The 20,071-nt window shown below is 46.1% G+C and overlaps 1 protein-coding gene across 8 annotated transcripts in view; it reads left to right on the forward strand.

Moving 5' to 3' along the window:
* The window catches only part of DIAPH2 (diaphanous related formin 2), a 1,435,719-nt gene that overhangs the window by 154,734 nt on the left and 1,260,914 nt on the right, over positions 1-20,071 (forward strand). For 7 of the 8 annotated variants that reach the window (XM_063938356.1, XM_063938359.1, XM_063938360.1 and 4 more), the window contains 2 exons: positions 1,846-1,950; positions 11,549-11,569. In XM_063938356.1, the coding sequence (XP_063794426.1) occupies positions 1,846-1,950; positions 11,549-11,569 (126 nt within the window). The remainder of the gene's footprint in view (positions 1-1,845; positions 1,951-11,548; positions 11,570-20,071) is intronic. The other variant, XM_063938358.1, reaches the window with a different exon arrangement.

Here is a 20,071-nt window from a genome sequence, read left to right on the forward strand (position 1 = left end):
AGTTTAAAAAAACTCATATCGACCTTTTCATGTGTCGACCTTTCATGTGTCGACCATTTTCATGTGTCGACCATGTGTACATGTCGACCATGTCAATGTCGACCAATAGTGGTCGACCTAATGACTGTCGACCATAACATGGTCGACCATTCATACCGGAACCTGCCAAAACCACCCTTTCGAGTTTTGGATCTGGTTGATTTTTGAAAAAAACATAAAAACCGCTAAAAATCACAGAATTTGGGGGTAATTTTGATCCTAGGGTATTATTAACCTCAATAACATTCATTTCCAGTCTATTCTGAACACCTCGCAATATTGTTTTTAGGCCAAAAGGTTGCACCGAGGTGGCTGTATGGCTAAACGACACAAGTGTGCGGCACAAACACCTGGCCCATCTAGGAGTGGCACTGCAGTCCCACTGCACTAATGGTGGATACCGGATGCACGTCTAGCACCAGCATAGTTGTTATGGCCTCAGTAATCCGCTTTGCAACAAGGTATATTTATATACGCCAGTATCACTGGACATATACGGCAGGATCACTGGACTGGACTTGTACGCCAGTACCACAGGAATTATACTGCAGGATCACTGGACATATACAGAAGGACAGGGACACCACCACTGGACTGATGCAGGACAACACAGCACCACTGCAATGGACTGGACTTATACAGCAGCACTGGACATATGGCAGCAGAGGACACCACCACTGTGACTGGACTGATGCAGCACAACACACATCCACTGAACTGATGCAGCACAACACAGCACCACTGGACTGGACTTATACAGCAGCACTGGACATGTGGCAGCAGAGGACACCACCACTGTGACTGGACTGATGCAGCACAAGACACCACCACTGGACTGATGCAGCACAACACAGCACCACTGGACAGCACTGGACATGTGGCAGCAGAGGACACCACCACTGTGACTGGACTGATGCAGCACAAGACATGGACACTGAGGACACTGAGAGAACGGAGACACGTCTTCTCTCTACACTCTCCAATGCCGGAATGAAAATGGCGGGGACGCGCGGCTCCTTATATGGAATCCAAATCCCGCGAGAATCCGACAGCGGGATGATGACGTTTTGCCTCGTTCTGGTTTCCGAGTCAGGCGGGAGAACCCGAGCCTGACTCTCTGATCCGGGCTAGGGTAGTGAAGTTTGTGGGGGTTCAGTTCTCTGAGAACCGAACCTGCTCACCTCTACTATAGACAGTGTCGGACTGGGGTATTAAGGGCCCACCAGTGGGGGGAATGGAGTGGTAGGGGCCCATGCTTAGGGGTGTGGTCTCTCTTCAGGAGAAGGGGGGTGGCCAGTTGCCACAGAGGCTTGGCTAATTATTAAAGAGTGCATGGTCTGGGATCCTGTTATATAGTAAATACTGCTAGTGCATGCATGATAATGTACCAGATTTATAACGGCAATGCGAAAGAGAAAATACACCATAGTCCTGTGCAGTATAAGGTTACATGTGTATAATGTATAATTCAAGGGCAGTCTAGAAGTCTGGGCAAAATGTGGGCACCTGCCTCCACAGCATGTAGGATCTCACCATTGTAGGACAGAAGTTCTTGCGGAACCTGTGCATTGCTGTACAGAAAATGAAAACAAAATCCAGAGTGAGCTTAAAGTCATTACCTAGTGACCAATATGCATGTAACCAGCTCTGTTCCGGAGGCACCAATGCATGGGTATTGCAGAAACCATTTTGTGCATCACCGGTTGCGAACTCACAAGCAGATTAAGGAGCCACAACATATGAATGCAGTCTCTTAATTTATTTTTCTAACATTAAATTGTGAATCTCATCTTTTTTTATTTATAGGAAGATATGAATCTGAATGAGGACCGGAAGGCACCCCTGCGGCAGAAAGATCTGTCCAGAAAACACGAGATGGTCGTTCAGTACATATCTGCCACTGCAAAGTCGGTAAGTTGCATCTTATAAAGCGGACCTACTGTACCTCCCACGCAACTGTTTTGTGGGCTGAACCCGTATTTGGCCTGTCAGTTCGCTCTGAACTGGTGATATCACTGAGGGACGAGGCACATGGTGCCTCATGCCTCGATGATGTCACTAGCTCATTGTGAGTTCTAAGGCTGCTTGTGCCTCACCTACGTCTAGATACAGTAAGTCCTATTTAATGCAATCATGGTGTTTTATCTTTGCTGTGTGATATTTGGGTCCCTATTTATCAAGCATTAGAGAGTGATAAAGAGGACGGTGATAAAGTAGCAACCAATCCGCTCCTAACTTTCGTGTTACAGGCTGTTTTTGAAAAATGACAGGGGCTGATTGGCTGGTCATTTATCACTGTGCTATTTATCACTCTCCAAGGCTTGATAAATCTGGGCATTAATTTCCTGTGTTGACCTTTTATGCGCCCACCGTGGGCGCTCGCAGTAATGTGCCTCTAACACGCCTTCCACTATGACCTAGTGGCTTCATCAGCATTTCTGGGCCGCTCGGTAATCTGAGGCACTTGGCGCTTTCATTGTGAGAGGCCAACGAGGCTCGTGGCTAATCCGTGGGATTTCGCTGACGGCGTCCCTCCGTTGGTCAAACCAAACAACACAAGTGCCGATGCTACCTTGGTAAATCAAAGTGACGACAGTGTCGCATGTTATCTTATTAAGAGGCGCTCTCCATACACCAGACTGCCAGCCCCTTGATAATGAGCGCAGCACAACCTAATTCTGTGTAAACCGCATTAAGCTTCTTTTGGCTTTCTAATCTGACAGTAACTATTATTGCTGATGAGAAATGCCCACCTTTCACATCTTACACAAATCTTCATGCTGGAAGCTGGAGATGTACGTAGGAATTACAGCCCATGACTAATGCTTCCGTTTCCAGGCAACTGAGAGCTGTCAGGGCTCTATTTGAGCCACCGTGTGTGTACACATGCATACAGTATACTGTATGTATCTGTATATATGCGAGTGTGTGTATGTATAATATATATATATATATATATGTATATGTGTATATATATATATATATATATATATATATATATATATATATATATATATATATATATTATAGGATTTGTTTATCACCGTGCACGAGTGTATCCTGGTGATAAAGTGCCAAACCAATCAGCTCATCACTGTCAATTTTCAAACCCAGCCTGTAACATGACAGTTAGGAGCTGATTGGCTGGTACTTTATCACTGTGCTATTTATCACTCTCCACGCTTGATAAATGGGGGCCATAGTTTTTACAATATACTATCCCAGCACTATGAACCAGGCAAAATAATGATCTGGAACCCCCCAGGGTAACTGTACAAGTCGTTCAATTCTGAAACCAGGCTTCCAGTGACCGGGGGAGATTTATCAATCTTGGAAAGAGTTAGTGAAGTTGCTCTTAGCAACCCAGTCAGCGTCTATTACACTGTCCTTTTTCTAGCACAGCCTGTCAAATGATTGGTTGGTATGTGCATTTTCTCCACTTTCTCTCTTAGGGGGAGATTTACTAAGCAGTGATAAAAGTGGAGAAGTGAGCCAGTGGAGGAGTTGCCCATGGCAACCAACCAGCATTGACGTAACATTTAAAATTAGCATAGTATAAATGTATACAGAGCAGCTGATTGGTTGCCATGGGCAGCTTCTCCACTGGCTTACATCTCCACTTTTATCACTGCTTAGTACATGTCCCCCTAATGCTTGGTACATCTCCCCCTATAAGTTTTATCCAATAAGTAGAATATCAGTGGACAGAGTGATCAGTCACGATTCAGGTGTCTTGAGAGATTGTGATTCATCCTTAAACTCTTTATGGGATCATTGAGTCGACCACTATTGGTCGACAGTGACACAGTGACTAGGTCGACACCTGGGATAGGTAGACACTGGAAAGGTCAACATTTGAGGGGTTTTGGGGGGGTTTTGTGTCGTTTTCTTTGTAAAGTGACCGGGAACCCCAATTAGTGCACCGTGTCCCCTCGCATAGCTCACTTTGCTCGCCGTGCTTTGGGCGGCAAGGTGCCTCACTCTGCACAGGTTACCATTCCCAATCGTAGTCCACGTGGATAGTAAAGTAAGAAAGTTTAAAAACTGAAAACCTTTTTGAAAAACTGATGTCGACTTTTTTCATGTGTCCACATTTGCCATGTCGCCCGAATGCATGTCGACCAATAGTGGTCGACCTAATGACTGTCAAACCTAAGTGTGGTCGACTTAAAGACCGGATACCCTCGTTATGTAGTAGCTGGATGTTATATACAGTGTCTTGTGTACTGCCAGCCAATCTCATTGTGCGCGATGCGAAGTGTTTTTTTTTGTTCTGTACAGTCACCTACAGGCAAAACGCTAGCGATTCTGTGAGTCGGCAGCACCATTCAGGATGAAGATAAAGACTTGTACCTAAGAAAATTAATAGGTGCAGTTAATTGGGGTCCCACATACGGCTCTCAGTCTGCATTTACACGTAATATCCGTCACGCGTGTTTGAATGCTGCATGTGCACCAACAGCTTCCATGCAAGGTTTGCATTTAAGCAACTAGGTCTATTCCAGGCCCAGCCAACCTGTGGCTCTCCAGCTGTTGTGAAACTACAAGTTCCAGCATGCCCTGGCACAGTTTTGCAATTAGGTAATGCTGCAACTGTGGCAGGGCATGCTGGGATGTGTAGTTTTACAACAGCTGGAGAGCCACAGGTTGGTCAGGCCTGGTCTACTCAAAAAGTTTCAATTTATGGACCTGCAAATAATAATAATAATAATAATAATAATAATAATAATTTTTTTTGTAACCGTTAAATATAGGAAGTTTTTATCTGCACTCCATAAGCAGAAGTAATGTACGTTTAACAATATTGTTATTGCACCGCTTCCCATCACTCCCGTTCAACTATTTATCAAAAATATTTTCTTAATCAGAAACCTTTTTCCGTTAAAAACTTACAGAAGCCAACAGTATTTTTACACACAAAAAAAATAATTATTCATTTCTTATAAGGTGAAATGCAGATTTAGAGATGCCGTGTAATGAGAATTCGGATGTAACCATTCCTGTTCCAGACTTGCTGTACGTTCAAACTGATACGTGCAATCTAGCAATGTGTATATATACTGATTACATGCATTCTCAATGGGTGTGGTATAAAAGATAGACAGTGTCTAGTTAGACAGTCAATAGATTGACACCACATGTTAGACAGACATTAGGTCGACAGGGTCAAAAATTGATCGACATAAAAGGTAGACACCATGTTTTTTGCATTTTTGTGGTTTGTGTGGATAGTTTTGTCATCTGGGACCCCCAATTGTAGAAAGGCATCCCCTCACGTGGCTCGCTTCGCTCACCACAAGGTTTATAACCAACTCTATGCCGACATGGATAGAGAAGGTATGAAATAGTCCAAAAACATGGTAAATAAAATGTTTAAAAAATTGTCGACCTTTTGACCTGTCGACCTTTTGACCTGTCGACATTTTGACCCCGTCGACCTAATGTCAGACACCATACAGTATGTTAGACAATCTATTGACTGTCTAACTAGACACGGTCTATCTATCAACCGGATACCATATCTCAATAGCCACCACTTTTCTCAGCCTTTGCTCGCTAAGTTTACAGATATTCGTGAATTGCTACAAGAATCTACAATTGGAGAGTGCATCTGTGACTCTACCTGTAGAGTGGACCCAAGTGCCAATTCTGTTGTGGAACCCAACAGAGGTTTATATTAACTTAAAGCATTTTCAAGATCTAAATATGGCAGACATGACGCGTTTCAGCCAGGCCATTATGACCCAAATTGTGTCAAGTTCTCCAGATGCTGGCATGTTTTTTGCCTCCTTAAAGCCGCTATTTGTTTTCTTTAGAATGGCTCAGATATCTTTTTCATTTCATTATTTGGGGATTAAATAAACAAAACATAATTACTGAGCCAGGTGGAGGAACTACTGCAATAAAGTCTGCTCTATCTGTAACTATAGTTGGAAAGTGGGCAGCAGTAATTTAGTAGCAACTTCTTGGAAACGTTTGGACCAATCTCTTGAGAAATTGCAGCAGAAAAATAAAAATATTTATTATAGGATCAAACGGGATGTAGGTAATACCCCGTCCCCCGCGGTCAGTATTCCGGCGAATACACAAATTGTAAGAGCAAATTTCTTTATTTCTTAAGAAGTGACGCAAGTACGTTTCTCGATTCAGGTCACCGTTCTTAATTCTGCAATGTTAAATAACAGTGAAGTCTCAGGGACACAACATAAAATGTTGATATTTTACATGAGCGATCTACAGGCAGCGGAGCCTATTTATTATTGAGAGGACTATTGTGGAGATATAACATCAGTTACTGGTGCAAGTTATTAAAAAAAAAAAAAAAAAATCGCTGTCCCAGAGTAATAAGGGTTAACTTATAGTTTATTTTTTTAGTTTGTTTGTTTCTTACAAAACCAATTTATTTTAAGAAGATCCCTTTCTTTTACTGGACTGAGCCACATTTACAGATAAAATATATCCGTTCTGGATATAAAGCTGACTCCATTCTAACCTGGAATCCCTTTTATTGCCAATCACCTTGCCTTGTTTGTGAGCATGTACAGTACTTGCGTACAGTTCCGGGGAAGAGTCACAAAATATGTTTTTTTGTTTTTTCATCTCATCTAGCATTAAGCATCAGTGTAAAATATGTAATTTTATATTCTTCTTTTTCTTTTTTTTTCTTTTTCTTTTTTCTATTTTTTCAATTTTCTTCATTTTTTTATTTTATTTTTATTTTATAGTTATTATTTTTTATTGGATATTGCAGGTGGTTATGGGAGCTCTGTATATAACCTTTTGCAGATGGCTACAGTATAATTCTAATTCTTAAGGATAAATCTGACAGCCGCTGTGTGAACCCTAAGTACAACATCCTTAACGATCTGATCTTGTAGGTAGCTGCTTCCTGAGTAACCTGTGGCCCACGTGCCGTTGTGGAACTACACATCCCAGCAGGCTGCACAGAGAAACATGTCCATAACATCTGGCGAGCAGCATGTCGCCCGTTTTTTTTAAAGTGCTAGCCCCAAGCAAACATTGTCATGATCAAAGCAGCTTTCATGCGCTGCCGACTGGTGACGCGGTGTCCCCCCAGGCTCCTCTGTTTAATAGGCCTGTCCTCCCATAAATAAAGGGATTGTGTTTCTTACCTGTGGGTTTTTTTTTTTACGGTTTGTAATACTTGTGTTCAAATACATTTTCCAGCTTCATCTTGCAAAGGTTGTGTTTTTATTAATTACTAATAAGGTGTAAGTGTCACGCTTGTCCAGTTATTTGCAGCGTTCATTCAGAAATGAGCTTTCATTGTTTAGCTCACCCCCTCTTCACCGCTATTATCCAGTTTTGTTCCTATGGGTTACATCAGCGTTATCCTAAAGTTAGCTATATCCAGTAGCTGCAGATATCAACTAGAGCAGAGGTTCCTAAACTGGTCCTCAAGGAACCTCAACAGTCCAGGTTTTAAGTATATCCAGCAGTTGGCTTCCCAACGACTGGGATCCCGGCGGTCAATATACCAACGCCGGGATCCCGAGGGAGGACACAATATCGGCATCGGAATACCAACGCCAAACGGGATGCCGGCGCCAAAATACTGACAGCCGGCATCCCAATCATCTTGACAGCAGAACGCGCTGCCGTCCTGCCGCGGGGGTGTGTGTGTGTGGTTAGGGTTAGGCAGCAGAAGGGGGGTTAGGCTTAGGGTGCAGGCACAGGAAGGTTAGGGTTAGGCAGCAGAAGGGGGGTTAGGCTTAGGGTGCAGACACAGAAAGGTTAGGGTTAGGCAGCAGAAGGGTGGTTAGACTTAGGGTGCAGGCACAGGAAGGTTAGGGTTAGGCAGCAGAAGGGTGGTTAGACTTGGGGTGCAGGCACAGGAAGGTTAGGGTTAGGCAGCAGAAGGGTGGTTAGACTTAGGGTGCAGTCACAGGAAGTTTAGGGTTAGGCAGCAGAAGGGGGGTTAGGCTTAGGATGCAGGCACAGGAAGGTTAGGGTTAGGCAGCAGAAGGGGGGTTAGGCTTAGGGTGCAGGCACAGGAAGTTTAGGGTTAGACAGCAGAAGGGGAGTTAGGCTTAGGGTGCAGGCACAGGAAGTTTAGGGTTAGGCAGCAGAAGGGGGGTTAGGCTTAGGGTGCAGACACAGAAAGGTTAGGGTTAGGCAGCAGAAGGGTGGTTAGACTTAGGGTGCAGGCACAGGAAGTTTAGGGTTAGGCAGCAGAAGGGGGTTAGGCTTAGGGTGCAGACACAGGAAGGTTAGGGTTAGGCAGCAGAAGGGGGCTTAGGGTTAGACAGCAGAAGGGGAGTTAGGCTTTGGGTGCAGACACAGGAAGGTTAGGGTTAGACAGCAGAAGGGGAGTTAGGCTTTGGGTGCAGACACAGGAAGGTTAGGCAGCAGAAGGGTGGTTAGGCTTAGGGTGCAGACACAGGAAGGTTAGGGTTAGGCAGCAGAAGGGTGGTTAGACTTAGGGTGCAGGCACAGGAAGTTTAGGGTTAGGCAGCAGAAGGGGAGTTAGGCTTAGGGTGCAGACACAGAAAGGTTAGGGATAGGCAGCAGAAGGGGGTTAGGCTTAGGGTGCAGACACAGGAAGGTTAGGGTTAAGCAGCAGAAGGGGAGTTAGGCTTAGGGTGCAGACACAGGAAGGTTAGGGTTAGGCAGCAGAAGGGGAGTTAGGCTTAGGGTGCAGACACAGGAAGGTTAGGGTTAGGCAGCAGAAGGGGAGTTAGGCTTAGGGTGCAGACACAGGAAGGTTATGGTTAGGCAGCAGAAGGGGGGTTAGGCTTAGGGTTAGACAGCAGAAGGGAAGTTAGGCTTAGGGTGCAGGCACAGGAAGGTTAGGGTTAGGCAGCAGAAGGGGGGTTAGGCTTAGGGTGCAGACACAAAGGTTAGGGTTAGGCAACAGAAGGGTGGTTAGACTTGGGGTGCAGGCACAGGAAGTTTAGGGTTAGGCAGCAGAAGGGGGTTAGGCTTAGGGTGCAGACACAGGAAGGTTGGGGTTAGGCAGCAGAAGGGGGCTTAGGGTTAGACAGCAGAAGGGGAGTTAGGCTTTGGGTGCAGACACAGGAAGGTTAGGGTTAGACAGCAGAAGGAGTTAGGCTTTGGGTGCAGACACAGGAAGGTTAGGCAGCAGAAGGGTGGTTAGGCTTAGGGTGCAGACACAGGAAGGTTAGGGTTAGGCAGCAGAAGGGTGGTTAGACTTAGGGTGCAGGCACAGGAAGTTTAGGGTTAGGCAGCAGAAGGGGAGTTAGGCTTAGGGTGCAGACACAGAAAGGTTAGGGTTAGGCAGCAGAAGGGGGTTAGGCTTAGGGTGCAGACACAGGAAGGTTAGGGTTAAGCAGCAGAAGGGGAGTTAGGCTTAGGGTGCAGACACAGGAAGGTTAGGGTTAGGCAGCAGAAGGGGAGTTAGGCTTAGGGTGCAGACACAGGAAGGTTAGGGTTAGGCAGCAGAAGGGGGTTAGGCTTAGGGTGCAGACACAGGAAGGTTAGGGTTAAGCAGCAGAAGGGGAGTTAGGCTTAGGGTGCAGACACAGGAAGGTTAGGGTTAGGCAGCAGAAGGGGAGTTAGGCTTAGGGTGCAGACACAGGAAGGTTAGGGTTAGGCAGCAGAAGGGGAGTTAGGCTTAGGGTGCAGACACAGGAAGGTTATGGTTAGGCAGCAGAAGGGGGGTTAGGCTTAGGGTTAGACAGCAGAAGGGAAGTTAGGCTTAGGGTGCAGGCACAGGAAGGTTAGGGTTAGGCAGCAGAAGGGGGGTTAGGCTTAGGGTGCAGACACAAAGGTTAGGGTTAGGCAGCAGAAGGGTGGTTAGACTTGGGGTGCAGGCACAGGAAGTTTAGGGTTAGGCAGCAGAAGGGGGTTAGGCTTAGGGTGCAGACACAGGAAGGTTAGGGTTAGGCAGCAGAAGGGGGCTTAGGGTTAGACAGCAGAAGGGGAGTTAGGCTTTGGGTGCAGACACAGGAAGTTTAGGGTTAGGCAGCAGAAGGGGGTTCGGCTTAGGGTGCAGACACAGGAAGGTTAGGGTTAGGCAGCAGAAGGGGGCTTAGGGCTAGACAGCAGAAGGGGAGTTAGGCTTAGGGTGCAGACACAGGAAGGTTAGGGTTAGGCAGCAGAAGGGGGTTAGGCTTAGGGTGCACACACTGGAAGGTTAGGGTTAGGCAGCAGAAGGTGGTTAGGCTTAGGGTGCAGACACAGGAAGTTTAGGGTTAGGCAGCAGAAGGGGGGGAAGGCTTAGGGTGCAGACACAGGAAGGTTAGGGTTAGGCAGCAGAAGGTGGGGGGGTTAGGCTTAGGGTGCAGACACAGGAAGGTTAGGGTTAGGCATATAGAGGGGGAATTTAGGGTTAGGCACCAAGCAGGGAGGGTTAGGTTTAGGCACCCACAAGGGAGGGTTGGGGTAGAGAAAAGGTGAGGGTTAGGGGGCTAAATGGGGGGCTGCTGGGATTCAGATGGATGAAATGCCGATGTCTGTATATTGACCCCCGACACCCGGTCCATCAGTAAGTCATACGAAAACCCATATACATGGCTCATGCACAAATGTTAAATACAATTGCCTGGTGTACCAATTAAGACACCTGTGGCCAAGCACGGATATACTGTACTTAAAAGCTGGACCGTTAACGTACCTCGTGGACAGCGTTTGGGAACATCTGAAGGAACGGAAGAAATGTAACCCAAATCCTCATATGTATTAAGCCTGCATTTAATCATCTGCAATACACTTTACAACCAAATTGAATCATTAACCGTATTTTAAAAATGATAAATATACATAAACTTTACAGTAAAATCATTTATTAAACGTGTAGATATTTTTTATTTTCATTGTTTGATACAGCCACAGTGTTATCACCCTTCCCCCACAGCGTCTGACATGCATGCGTCCGCCAAATGTTAGTCGTTTATAAATGTTTGTCAAGTGTGAACAGAATAAAATGCTGCTCTGTGGATACTGGACCCGGGGACACAATTACAGGTTCTACTATTTAATACGTATTGATCCACTAATGCATGTTTTTATGGTTTTTATTTTCTTTTTTGTGTGTGTGAAAAACAGCATGGGTTTTAGTTTTAATTGTCTGTCTTGCTGATTTTGTATAATTTCATGTGGTAATCTAGTTACATAACCATACTTATTAACTTAGTTACAGTACATTGGGCCTTATTCAGGTGTGTGAGCAAACAAAAAAGCACACTGTGCAAAACCATGTGCACTGCAGGGGGGGCAGATGTAACATGTGCAGAGAGAGTTAGATTTGGGTGGGGTGTGTCCAAACTAAAATCTAAATTACAGTGTAAAAATAAACAGTCAGTATTTACCCTGCAGAGAAACAAAATAACCCACCCAATTCTAACTCTCTCTGCACATGTTACATCTGCCCCACCTGCACTGCACATGGTTTTAGCCATTAGTGTGCTTTTTCGGTTTGGTAACACACCTGAATAACCCCCATAGTGCACCTGCTTGAATCTACTACTAATTGTGCTGTGTTTGTTTTTTCACATTCTAATCCCTCTGCGCTGACCCCTGCATGCAGATAACGGGGAGTAAAGCTTTGGTGAGTACTACCGCTATACTTTTTTATTATGTTTTACATGATCTGTATGCACCGTTTGTTTCATGCACCTGCTCTTCTGCCTCGTGCTCAGATAACTTGTTTTAAAAGAACTCCTCAAAATATATTTATTGTTTTTAATTGTTGATTTGCAAAGGTCCCCACATCTGGATGTCTTACTATCTGCCTCGTCCTCCATCCAGCGTAAATAATTGTTAGATTCCATCGAAGAGCTGGACCCTATAAAACTTAAATCTAATGATCTAAGCAAATGGCCACGGCGGTTGCTATGGGTTACTCATGACACATTGGCACCCTGTTGGTAAATGGTCACCATGGAGTCTGATGGAGCTGTTATGGTGATATACTTTTATCGGTGTAGTGTACGATTCTTGCATTGCAGTGGTGTGTTTGCTCAGCATTGAATATTGAGTTGTTTTTGTAACCTTGTAGAAGTTTACCGCAGTATCATACAACGTATTTGGATTTCTGCTACGGGGTACACTGGGCTCCACAAGGAATGGACAATGGGGTGTAGAGTAGGATCTTGATCTGAGGCACCAACAGGCTCAAAGCTTTGACTGTTCCCAGAATGCATAGCGCCGCCTCCTATATCACCCCGCCTCCCTGCACAGGATCTCAGTTTTGTAGTTGGTGCTGCAGTAGCAGGCACTTAACAGAGGGGCTGCTCCAGCCAGCCCTAAGAAGAGCTTTTTTTCTGAGGAAAAAAGTGAAGACTTCAAGGGCAGCAGCAGTGTTACATGTCAGTGGACATTCACGGTTACAGCTCCGGCTCTCCCCAGCTGTACACTCCCGAGCCCTGGTTGCCGGGTAACTACAGCAGGAGGCTCCGGTTTTCTTCTTTTCAGGCACACACGACGGGGGCTCTCCGGGATCGCGTGGCCGCGCTTCGGGAGGTGGTAAGTGGGTCCCGCTTGCGGGACCCGGTCTATATCGCGATCTGGCGTGGTCAGTGGGAGGCGGGTCGCGCGCGCTGGCGGTGGACACTGTGGCAGTACAGGTGATCCCACTAGATCACCAGGGCATGGGCGCAGGTCAGGTTTTCTCTATAAACCGTTTTATTAGAGCCCGCAGTACCCGGTGGTTTTGCCAGCAGGGGGATAGAGCTTGGACCTGAAGCCCCTCCCCCAGCCCCAGGGCGCCATTTCTGCAAATGTTCCCGCCCTGGAGCTGCATATCTGTCTCTCCCTCACTCCCTGGCAGTGTCTGCGGCGCCATTATCCCTCAGCTCACTGTTCCTGGGAATGCTTGGGCAAGTCCTCCTATGTAAAGCCGCCTGGTTGTCAGCGCTGTGACTTTACATGACACTTAAGTATTCTACCTGCCTTTTTAGTCCGTGTTAGTAAGAAAGAGTGCATTTAGTCAGGGTTTTATAGTACAATTACCCTGTGATATACATCCAGTTCTTACTGTGTACTGTTATATCTATTGTTATATAGCTGTGTAAGCTAGTCCAGTGCAGTATTATTGTTAGTAATAACCTCTGCATTGTACCAACAGTGACTATCCGTGTGTGCATTAGATAGCTGAGTGGTGTCCATTTCGTGTCTTTCACTCAACCTGCTATCCCTATATTCTATAACCTGAGGGGGCTTGGTGCGTCAGGTGTTATCTAATATAGGATTTTCACAAAGATATACTGTATTACGTATTTTTCTCTGTGATTTAGTCACCATATCTCTCCTTTATCTCTGCTTGTGCTGACTACACTGCGCAGGGGTTTGGGCTAGAGGTATTGTGCTGCTGACAAATTGTACTGTGTTACCTGATACTGCAAGTTATATCATGTCTGCTTCTGAGGGTAACGGTTCTGGGGCTGAACACACTGTTTGTGTTGCTGAAGCCGCAGATACCTATGAGGAGAATATAGCCGCTTTGGGCACTGGTTCTGGGGGCTCCTTGCCCCCCCTGGGATGGTGGCAAATGGGGGCAAATAATGACCTGCCGTGGGCCGCCTTTTCCGCGCTTCTGCATACGCTAGTTCATAAACGAACACCCCCTATGGGACCCCCAATGCCGATTCAACCGTTTGTGGTCCCTGCAGCTAACCCGCCGTGGGCGGACGACTTATCTGCTCAATTAAAGAAGTTGAACCAGTCCCTGACTACTAAAAAGTCTGACCGTCACTCGCCTACGTCCAAGGGGTCCTCTAAGCGAGCGCTTGTCTCCTTACAATCCACTGCTGTCACTGACACCTCGTCGAATGAAGACGGCACTTACACTGACCCCACAGGTTCTGACTCTGATACGGCTGATGGGGAGGGTAGTTCACGTGTGGATGTTACTGATCTTTTGGAGGCTATTAAGTTAATTTTACAGATTACGGATGATCCCGAGCCATCCGTTCCTCCTAAGAAACCAGATAGGTTCAAGCGTCAGCAGGTGATTAAACAAGTTTTACCTCACTCTGACAACCTAATTGATATACGTCAGGAACCTTGGGAAAACCCGGGTACGAAGTTTGTGCCTCAAAAGAAGATGCTGGCTCGCTATCCCCTAGCGCCGGAGCTGTCTAAGAATTGGGTAACTCCTCTTCCAGTGGACTCACATGTGGCTAGGATGGTGGTTTCCTCAGCTCTACCGGTCACTACCGTCACGTCTCTAAAAGAGCCTACGGATAAACGTGTGGAGGGTTGTCTTAAAGCGATTTACACCCTCACAGGTGCTGTACAAAGGCCCACTATTGCAGCTACTTGGGCTGCAGAGGCTATTGAAGCATGGGCCTTGGAGTTAGAAGCTGAAATCTCTTCTGACCATGCTAGACAATGTTTGTCTTATATTGTCACAGCTACTCACTATATTAAAGAGGCGGCTTCTGATGCCGGTATCCTGGCAGCCAAGGCCTCTACTACGTCAGTCTTGGCTCGCCGGATATTGTGGCTGAGATCCTGGTCTGTGGATCTGGACTCTAGAAAAACTTTGGAGGTACTCCCTTTTAAGGGAGATTTTCTGTTTGGGGAGGATTTAAATAAGATTGTGGCTGACTTTGCTACTGCCAAAACTGCCTGTCTGCCAAGTACTGCTCCTTCTGTGTCGAAGGCTAAAGGTACTTCCTTTCGCCCCTTTCGTCCTTCAGGTAAAGCAAAAGGTCAGGTGTACAACAAGCAGGCCCGCACTTCCAAGCCTGGTAAGCCTTAGCCCAAAAGAGCCTGGGCGGCCCGTCAGGCAGCTTCCAAGACAGATAAGCCGGCCGCATGACGGGACGGGCCTCCCTCTGGGGGATCGCAGGGTGGGGGGCCGGCTTCTAGGGTAAAACCAGGAATGGTTGAAGACCACTTCAGATGCCTGGTACGGGAAGTCGTCACTCGAGGTTACGCCATAGCCTTCAAAAACCGACCCCCTCATCGATTTTGCCGGACAGATGTCCCGTTGGACAAGACAAAGGCAAACACTCTACATTTGGTGGTAAAGACCATCCTGGATACAGGAGTCGTAGTACAGGTGCCCCTTGCTCAGAGGGGCCGGGGGTACTATTCTCCGCTGTTTCTAGTCCCGAAACCGACTGGGTCCTCCCGGACCATTCTCAACCTCAAGGCATTGAACAGGTTTGTGAAGGTTTCCAAGTTCCGGATGGAAACCCTTCGCTCTATAGTTCTGGTCTTGGAACCTGGGGACTTCCCTGGATATACAGGATGCTTACCTGCATATTCCTATAGCAGTGTCTCCTCCGCAATACCTGAGATTTGTGATTGGCAACTGCCATTACCAGTTTCGGGCGTTATCTTTTGGTTTAACAACGGCTCCGCGAGTCTTTACAAAAGTCATGGCAGTGATGACGGTGGTACTCCGCCATCAAGGGGTCAGGATACTGCCGTATTTGGACGACTTGTTAATCCTGGTAAATTCCCCAGAACTTCTCCTGTGTCATCTAGATGTGACGTTCCGGTTTCTGCAAGCCCACGGGTGGCTCATTAACTGGAAGTAGTCATCCCTGATCCCTGCTCAGAGCATGGTGCATCTGGGAGCACTATTGGACACTCACAACCAGTGGTTGTTCCTGTCTCAGGAGAAAGTCCTGAAACTTCAGGACAGGATTTGTTGCTTCCTATCTCGTCCGCAAGTGTCGATACATTCGGCGATGCAGGTGCTGGGCTTCATGGTGTCCGCATTCGACATGGTGGAGTACGCTCAATTTCACTCTCGCCCTCTCCAGAGGCTGATTCTAGCCAAATGGGACGGCCTGCCTCACCGGATCAGGTCTCAAATGATCTCATTGACTCCGGAGGTCCGTCTTTCGCTGCTCTGGTGGCTCCGGGACCAACAACTGTGCAGGGGCCATCCGTTCTGGATATCCAACTGGGTCCTGTTGACGACAGATGCCAGTCTAAGACGTTGGGGTGCGGTGCTGGAGCAACACTCCCTTCAGGGGAGGTGGACCAAGGAGGAGTCCCTCCTCTCGATCAATATTCTGGAGTTGCGGGCGGTCTTCAATGCATTGAACCTAGCCCAGCATATAATTCAGAACCGTCCTGTTCAAGTACAGTCGGACAACGCCACCACAGTGGCTTACATAAATCATCAAGGCAGCACTCGAAGCCGCCTAGCAATGAAGGAGGATTCTACAGTGGGCAGAACGCCATCTACCGGCCATATCGGCAATGTTGCGGGCCCGGAAACCGGCTTAGGCTCGGATTTACTAGAGGGTCTGGCAGTCTTACTTTGTTTGGTGCGCATCTAACGATCATGACGCTTCCAAATTTAGTATAGCCAAGTTGTTGGCCTTTCTTCAACAGGGCCTGGAATTAGGCCTGCGTCTGGCCTCCCTCAAGGTTCAAATATCTGCCTTGTCTGTGTGGTTTCAGAGAAAAATTGCGACCTTACCTGATGTGCATACCTTTACTCAGGGTGTGTTGCGTATCCAACCTCCCTATGTCCCGCCTGTGGCTCCTTGGGACTTGTCGGTGGTTTTGGAGGCGTTGCAAGAGTCTCCGTTTGAACCTCTTGGTTCAGCTGACCTTAAGTGGCTTTCCCTTAAGGTGGTGTTTCTGCTGGCTATTGCTTCAGCTAGACGCGTGTCGGATTTTAGTGCTTTGTCTTGTAGCTCCCCATATCTGATTTTGCACCGTGACCGGGCGGTTCTTAGAACTCGTCCCGGCTATCTACCTAAGGTGGTTTCTTCGTTCCACCTTAACCAGGAGATTGTAGTTCCGGCACTTGTTTCTCCTGATCTGTCTCCCAAAGAGCGGTCTTTGGATGTGGTACGGGCTCTCCGTATCTATGTGAAGAGAACTGCTCCTATTAGGAAATCTGATTCTCTTTTTGTTGCGTTTGGGTTTCACAACGTGGCTGGCCTGCTCACAAGCAAACTCTGGCTAGATCGATTAGAATGGTGATTGCACATGCTTATGTGAAGGCTGGTCTCTCTGCTCCTGATCACATTAAGGCCCATTCTACTCGGTCTGTTGGACCTTCTTGGGCTGCCCAACGTGGTGCGACCCTTGAACAATTGTGCAAGGCGGCTACGTGGTCTTCTGTGAACACGTTCATAAGGTTCTATGCCTTCGATACTGCCGCTTCCCAGGATGCTTCCCTTAGACGCCGGGTTCTTGTGCCCGCTATAGTGCATCCCCTCCCATAAGGAACTGCTTTAGGACATCCCCATTGTCCATTCCTTGTGGAGCCCAGTGTACCCCGCAGCAGAAAACGAGTTTTATGGTAAGAACTTACCTTTGTTAAAACTGTTTCTGCGAGGTACACTGGGCTCCACAAGGCGCCCACCCTGACGCACTTAGCTTCTTTGGGTTGGTATGGCATTAGCCGCTGACACGTCTCCTGTCGTGAGAATGCGGTGTTGTGGCTACTAACCGTTGTCGTCTCTTTTCCTGCTACTGCATTGGACTGGTTAACTAAAAACTGAGATCCTGTTCAGGGAGGCGGGGTGATATTGGAGGCGGCACTATGCATTCTGGGAACAGTCAAATCTTTGAGCCTGTTGGTGCCTCGGATCAAGATCCTACTCTACACCCCATTGTCCATTCCTTGTGGAGCTCAGTGTACCTCGCAGAAAGAGTTTTAACAAAGGTAAGTTCTTACCATAAAACTCGTTTTCCTGGCTATTATAGATTTCACCTCATTGACGTGAAGCTTTTCTTTATATTCGTTAATGATTATGGTGACTAAACATTACAAACCCCCCACCAACCCCGTTTTGTAGTAACTTCATTGATTATCCAAAACTTGGCATACTGCGTGTTGAGACCAGTGATTGGATAAATGGCTGTACAGACTAAGCTTATTCCTCAATAATGATTGGCCAGTGTGGAAACAAGACTTCCCTGTTGACCAATCCTTAACTTCTGATGTTAATTAAAAGGTTTACAAAGTTATAGGGACTGTACGTAGTCTTTATTGTCCACTATTAAAGCAGGTATGATCCAGTTGGTGAGGTACTCTGTGTCTCTGCGGCATCTCTCTAGCCATTTACAGCAAATTCACTAAGAGCTTTTAAAGCTTGTCCCAAGCGCTTAGTTATTTCTCACCTAGTTTCCTTCTTCAGTATAACGAGGAAGTTTCTGTGAGTAGCTTCTGTGAATGTGTGGTTTGCCTTAGCCCAAGAGGGCTGTTTGGTGAATAGTTTTGCTGTGTTCCTGGATTTCTCGCAGGATTTTCTGTGCATGCTCAATAAGCCAAGTTCTTCCTCCAGGGTAAAGTCAAACTACCAGCTCCACCCCAGGTTGACGCTCAAACCCTCAAATCTTTTTCAGAAGGTCCAACTCAGGAACAGCGATGCTAGGAAATGTGTCTGGCTCCATACCTGCAAACATTTTCCCGGTACAATCGGCAAGTGATTGTGTTAGGGATATGTAGATTGCATCCAAAGTCTGCCGTTCACGTTAATATTTGTATTGTACCAAGGAACAATATCAGTTTGGACTTAGTAAAAACTCCTTGGGAGAGATTTATCAAACTTGGAGAAAGTACCAACCAATCAGATTGTAACTTTCACTATACAGGCTGCTTGAAAAATGACCATTATGAGCTGATTGGTTGGTACTATCTTTCTCCAAGATTTGATAAATCTCCCTCTTTGGCCCAAAATTTAGTAACTTGGGGGATGTGGCTAGATTTCTGCAGTGTAGCTACTAGAGTTAAAGCATAAGTTTCACGTTAAAACGAATTAATCTGGTTTGGGCCTTTGACTTTCTTGATTTAAGCTCTATATTCTTATTTTAAACAGTCCAAAAAATGTAGAAGTTCTATAAAAAATAAATTCTTTCACTGTTCAATTAACTATTTAGCAACATGAATAATAAAAAATTCAAAATGAATGAATAATACAATGTTCAGAGCAATGTAACTCGGCTATACTGTACATATTATAATGCAGAAGACGTCGCATTATTCCTTATCTAAAAGTTTTCCTAACGAATTATAAGTCAGAACTCACTGATAATAAGCAATGACGTTAGAATGGTTTATGCCAGTAATATTTACAGGAGTATATACATATTAACATTATTTGAAAATTATTATTCTTCCTTCCTTCCTTCCTTCCTTCCTTCCTTCCTTCCTTCCTTCCTTCCTTCCTTCCTTCCTTCCTTCCTTCCTTCCTTCCTTCCTTCCTTCCTTCCTTCCTTTTCTCCTCGTTTTCCTTCCTTCCTTCCTTCCTTTTCTCCTCGTTTTCCTTCCTTCCTTCCTTCCTTTTCTCCTCGTTTTCCTTCCTTCCTTCCTTCCTTCCTTCCTTTTCTCCTCGTTTTCCTTCCTTCCTTCCTTCCTTCCTTTTCTCCTCGTCTTCCTTCCTTCCTTCCTTCCTTCCTTCCTTCCTTCCTTTTCTCCTCGTTTTCCTTCCTTCCTTCCTTCCTTCCTTTTCTCCTCGTTTTCCTTCCTTCCTTCCTTCCTTCCTTTTCTCCTCGTTTTCCTTCCTTCCTTCCTTTTCTCCTCGTTTTCCTTCCTTCCTTCCTTCCTTCCTTCCTTCCTTCCTCTTCTCCTCCTCGTCTTCCTATTACACCCTTGATTTTTTTTTGTTTTTTAGCATATAATTTATTGTATTTTTAGATGTTTACTGATAACAACATGTTTATTTTTTATACATCATTTTGTTGTTTTGATATTATTTTTTTTGTAAATAAAAGCTGCTGTATTTCTGGCATTGATGTCAGATCATTTATATTCCCCACTGTCAGTACAGAGGAATTGCAGAGAATGGGATGACTGACTAAGCACTGGCGTGTGTGGGCAGGTAATTTAAGAGCGTGACACTGAACGGCGCAGTCAGACTGACGGATCAATAAAAGCCATTCCCCCGGCAACCTGTCATCAAACCTTAAGCAGAACATATTTCCCCATTGTACTGCTCTGTGGCATAGGTTGGAGCTCTGTAAGAGCTGAAAGAGTCACATTGCAGTATCCCTGATCAGGACGTCAGCGATTGGGTTTTTGGGAATGTTTTTGGGAACATTGTATTAAAGCCTCTTCTTCCCGAGAGTGCTTTAGTACAATGTTCTGAATTGCCCCAGAGGTTACGTTGTTGTCTTAGGTTTTTCA

Source organism: Pseudophryne corroboree, chromosome 8 (assembly GCF_028390025.1).
Source record: "Pseudophryne corroboree isolate aPseCor3 chromosome 8, aPseCor3.hap2, whole genome shotgun sequence".
In the NCBI taxonomy this organism is placed as follows: Eukaryota; Metazoa; Chordata; class Amphibia; order Anura; family Myobatrachidae; genus Pseudophryne; species Pseudophryne corroboree.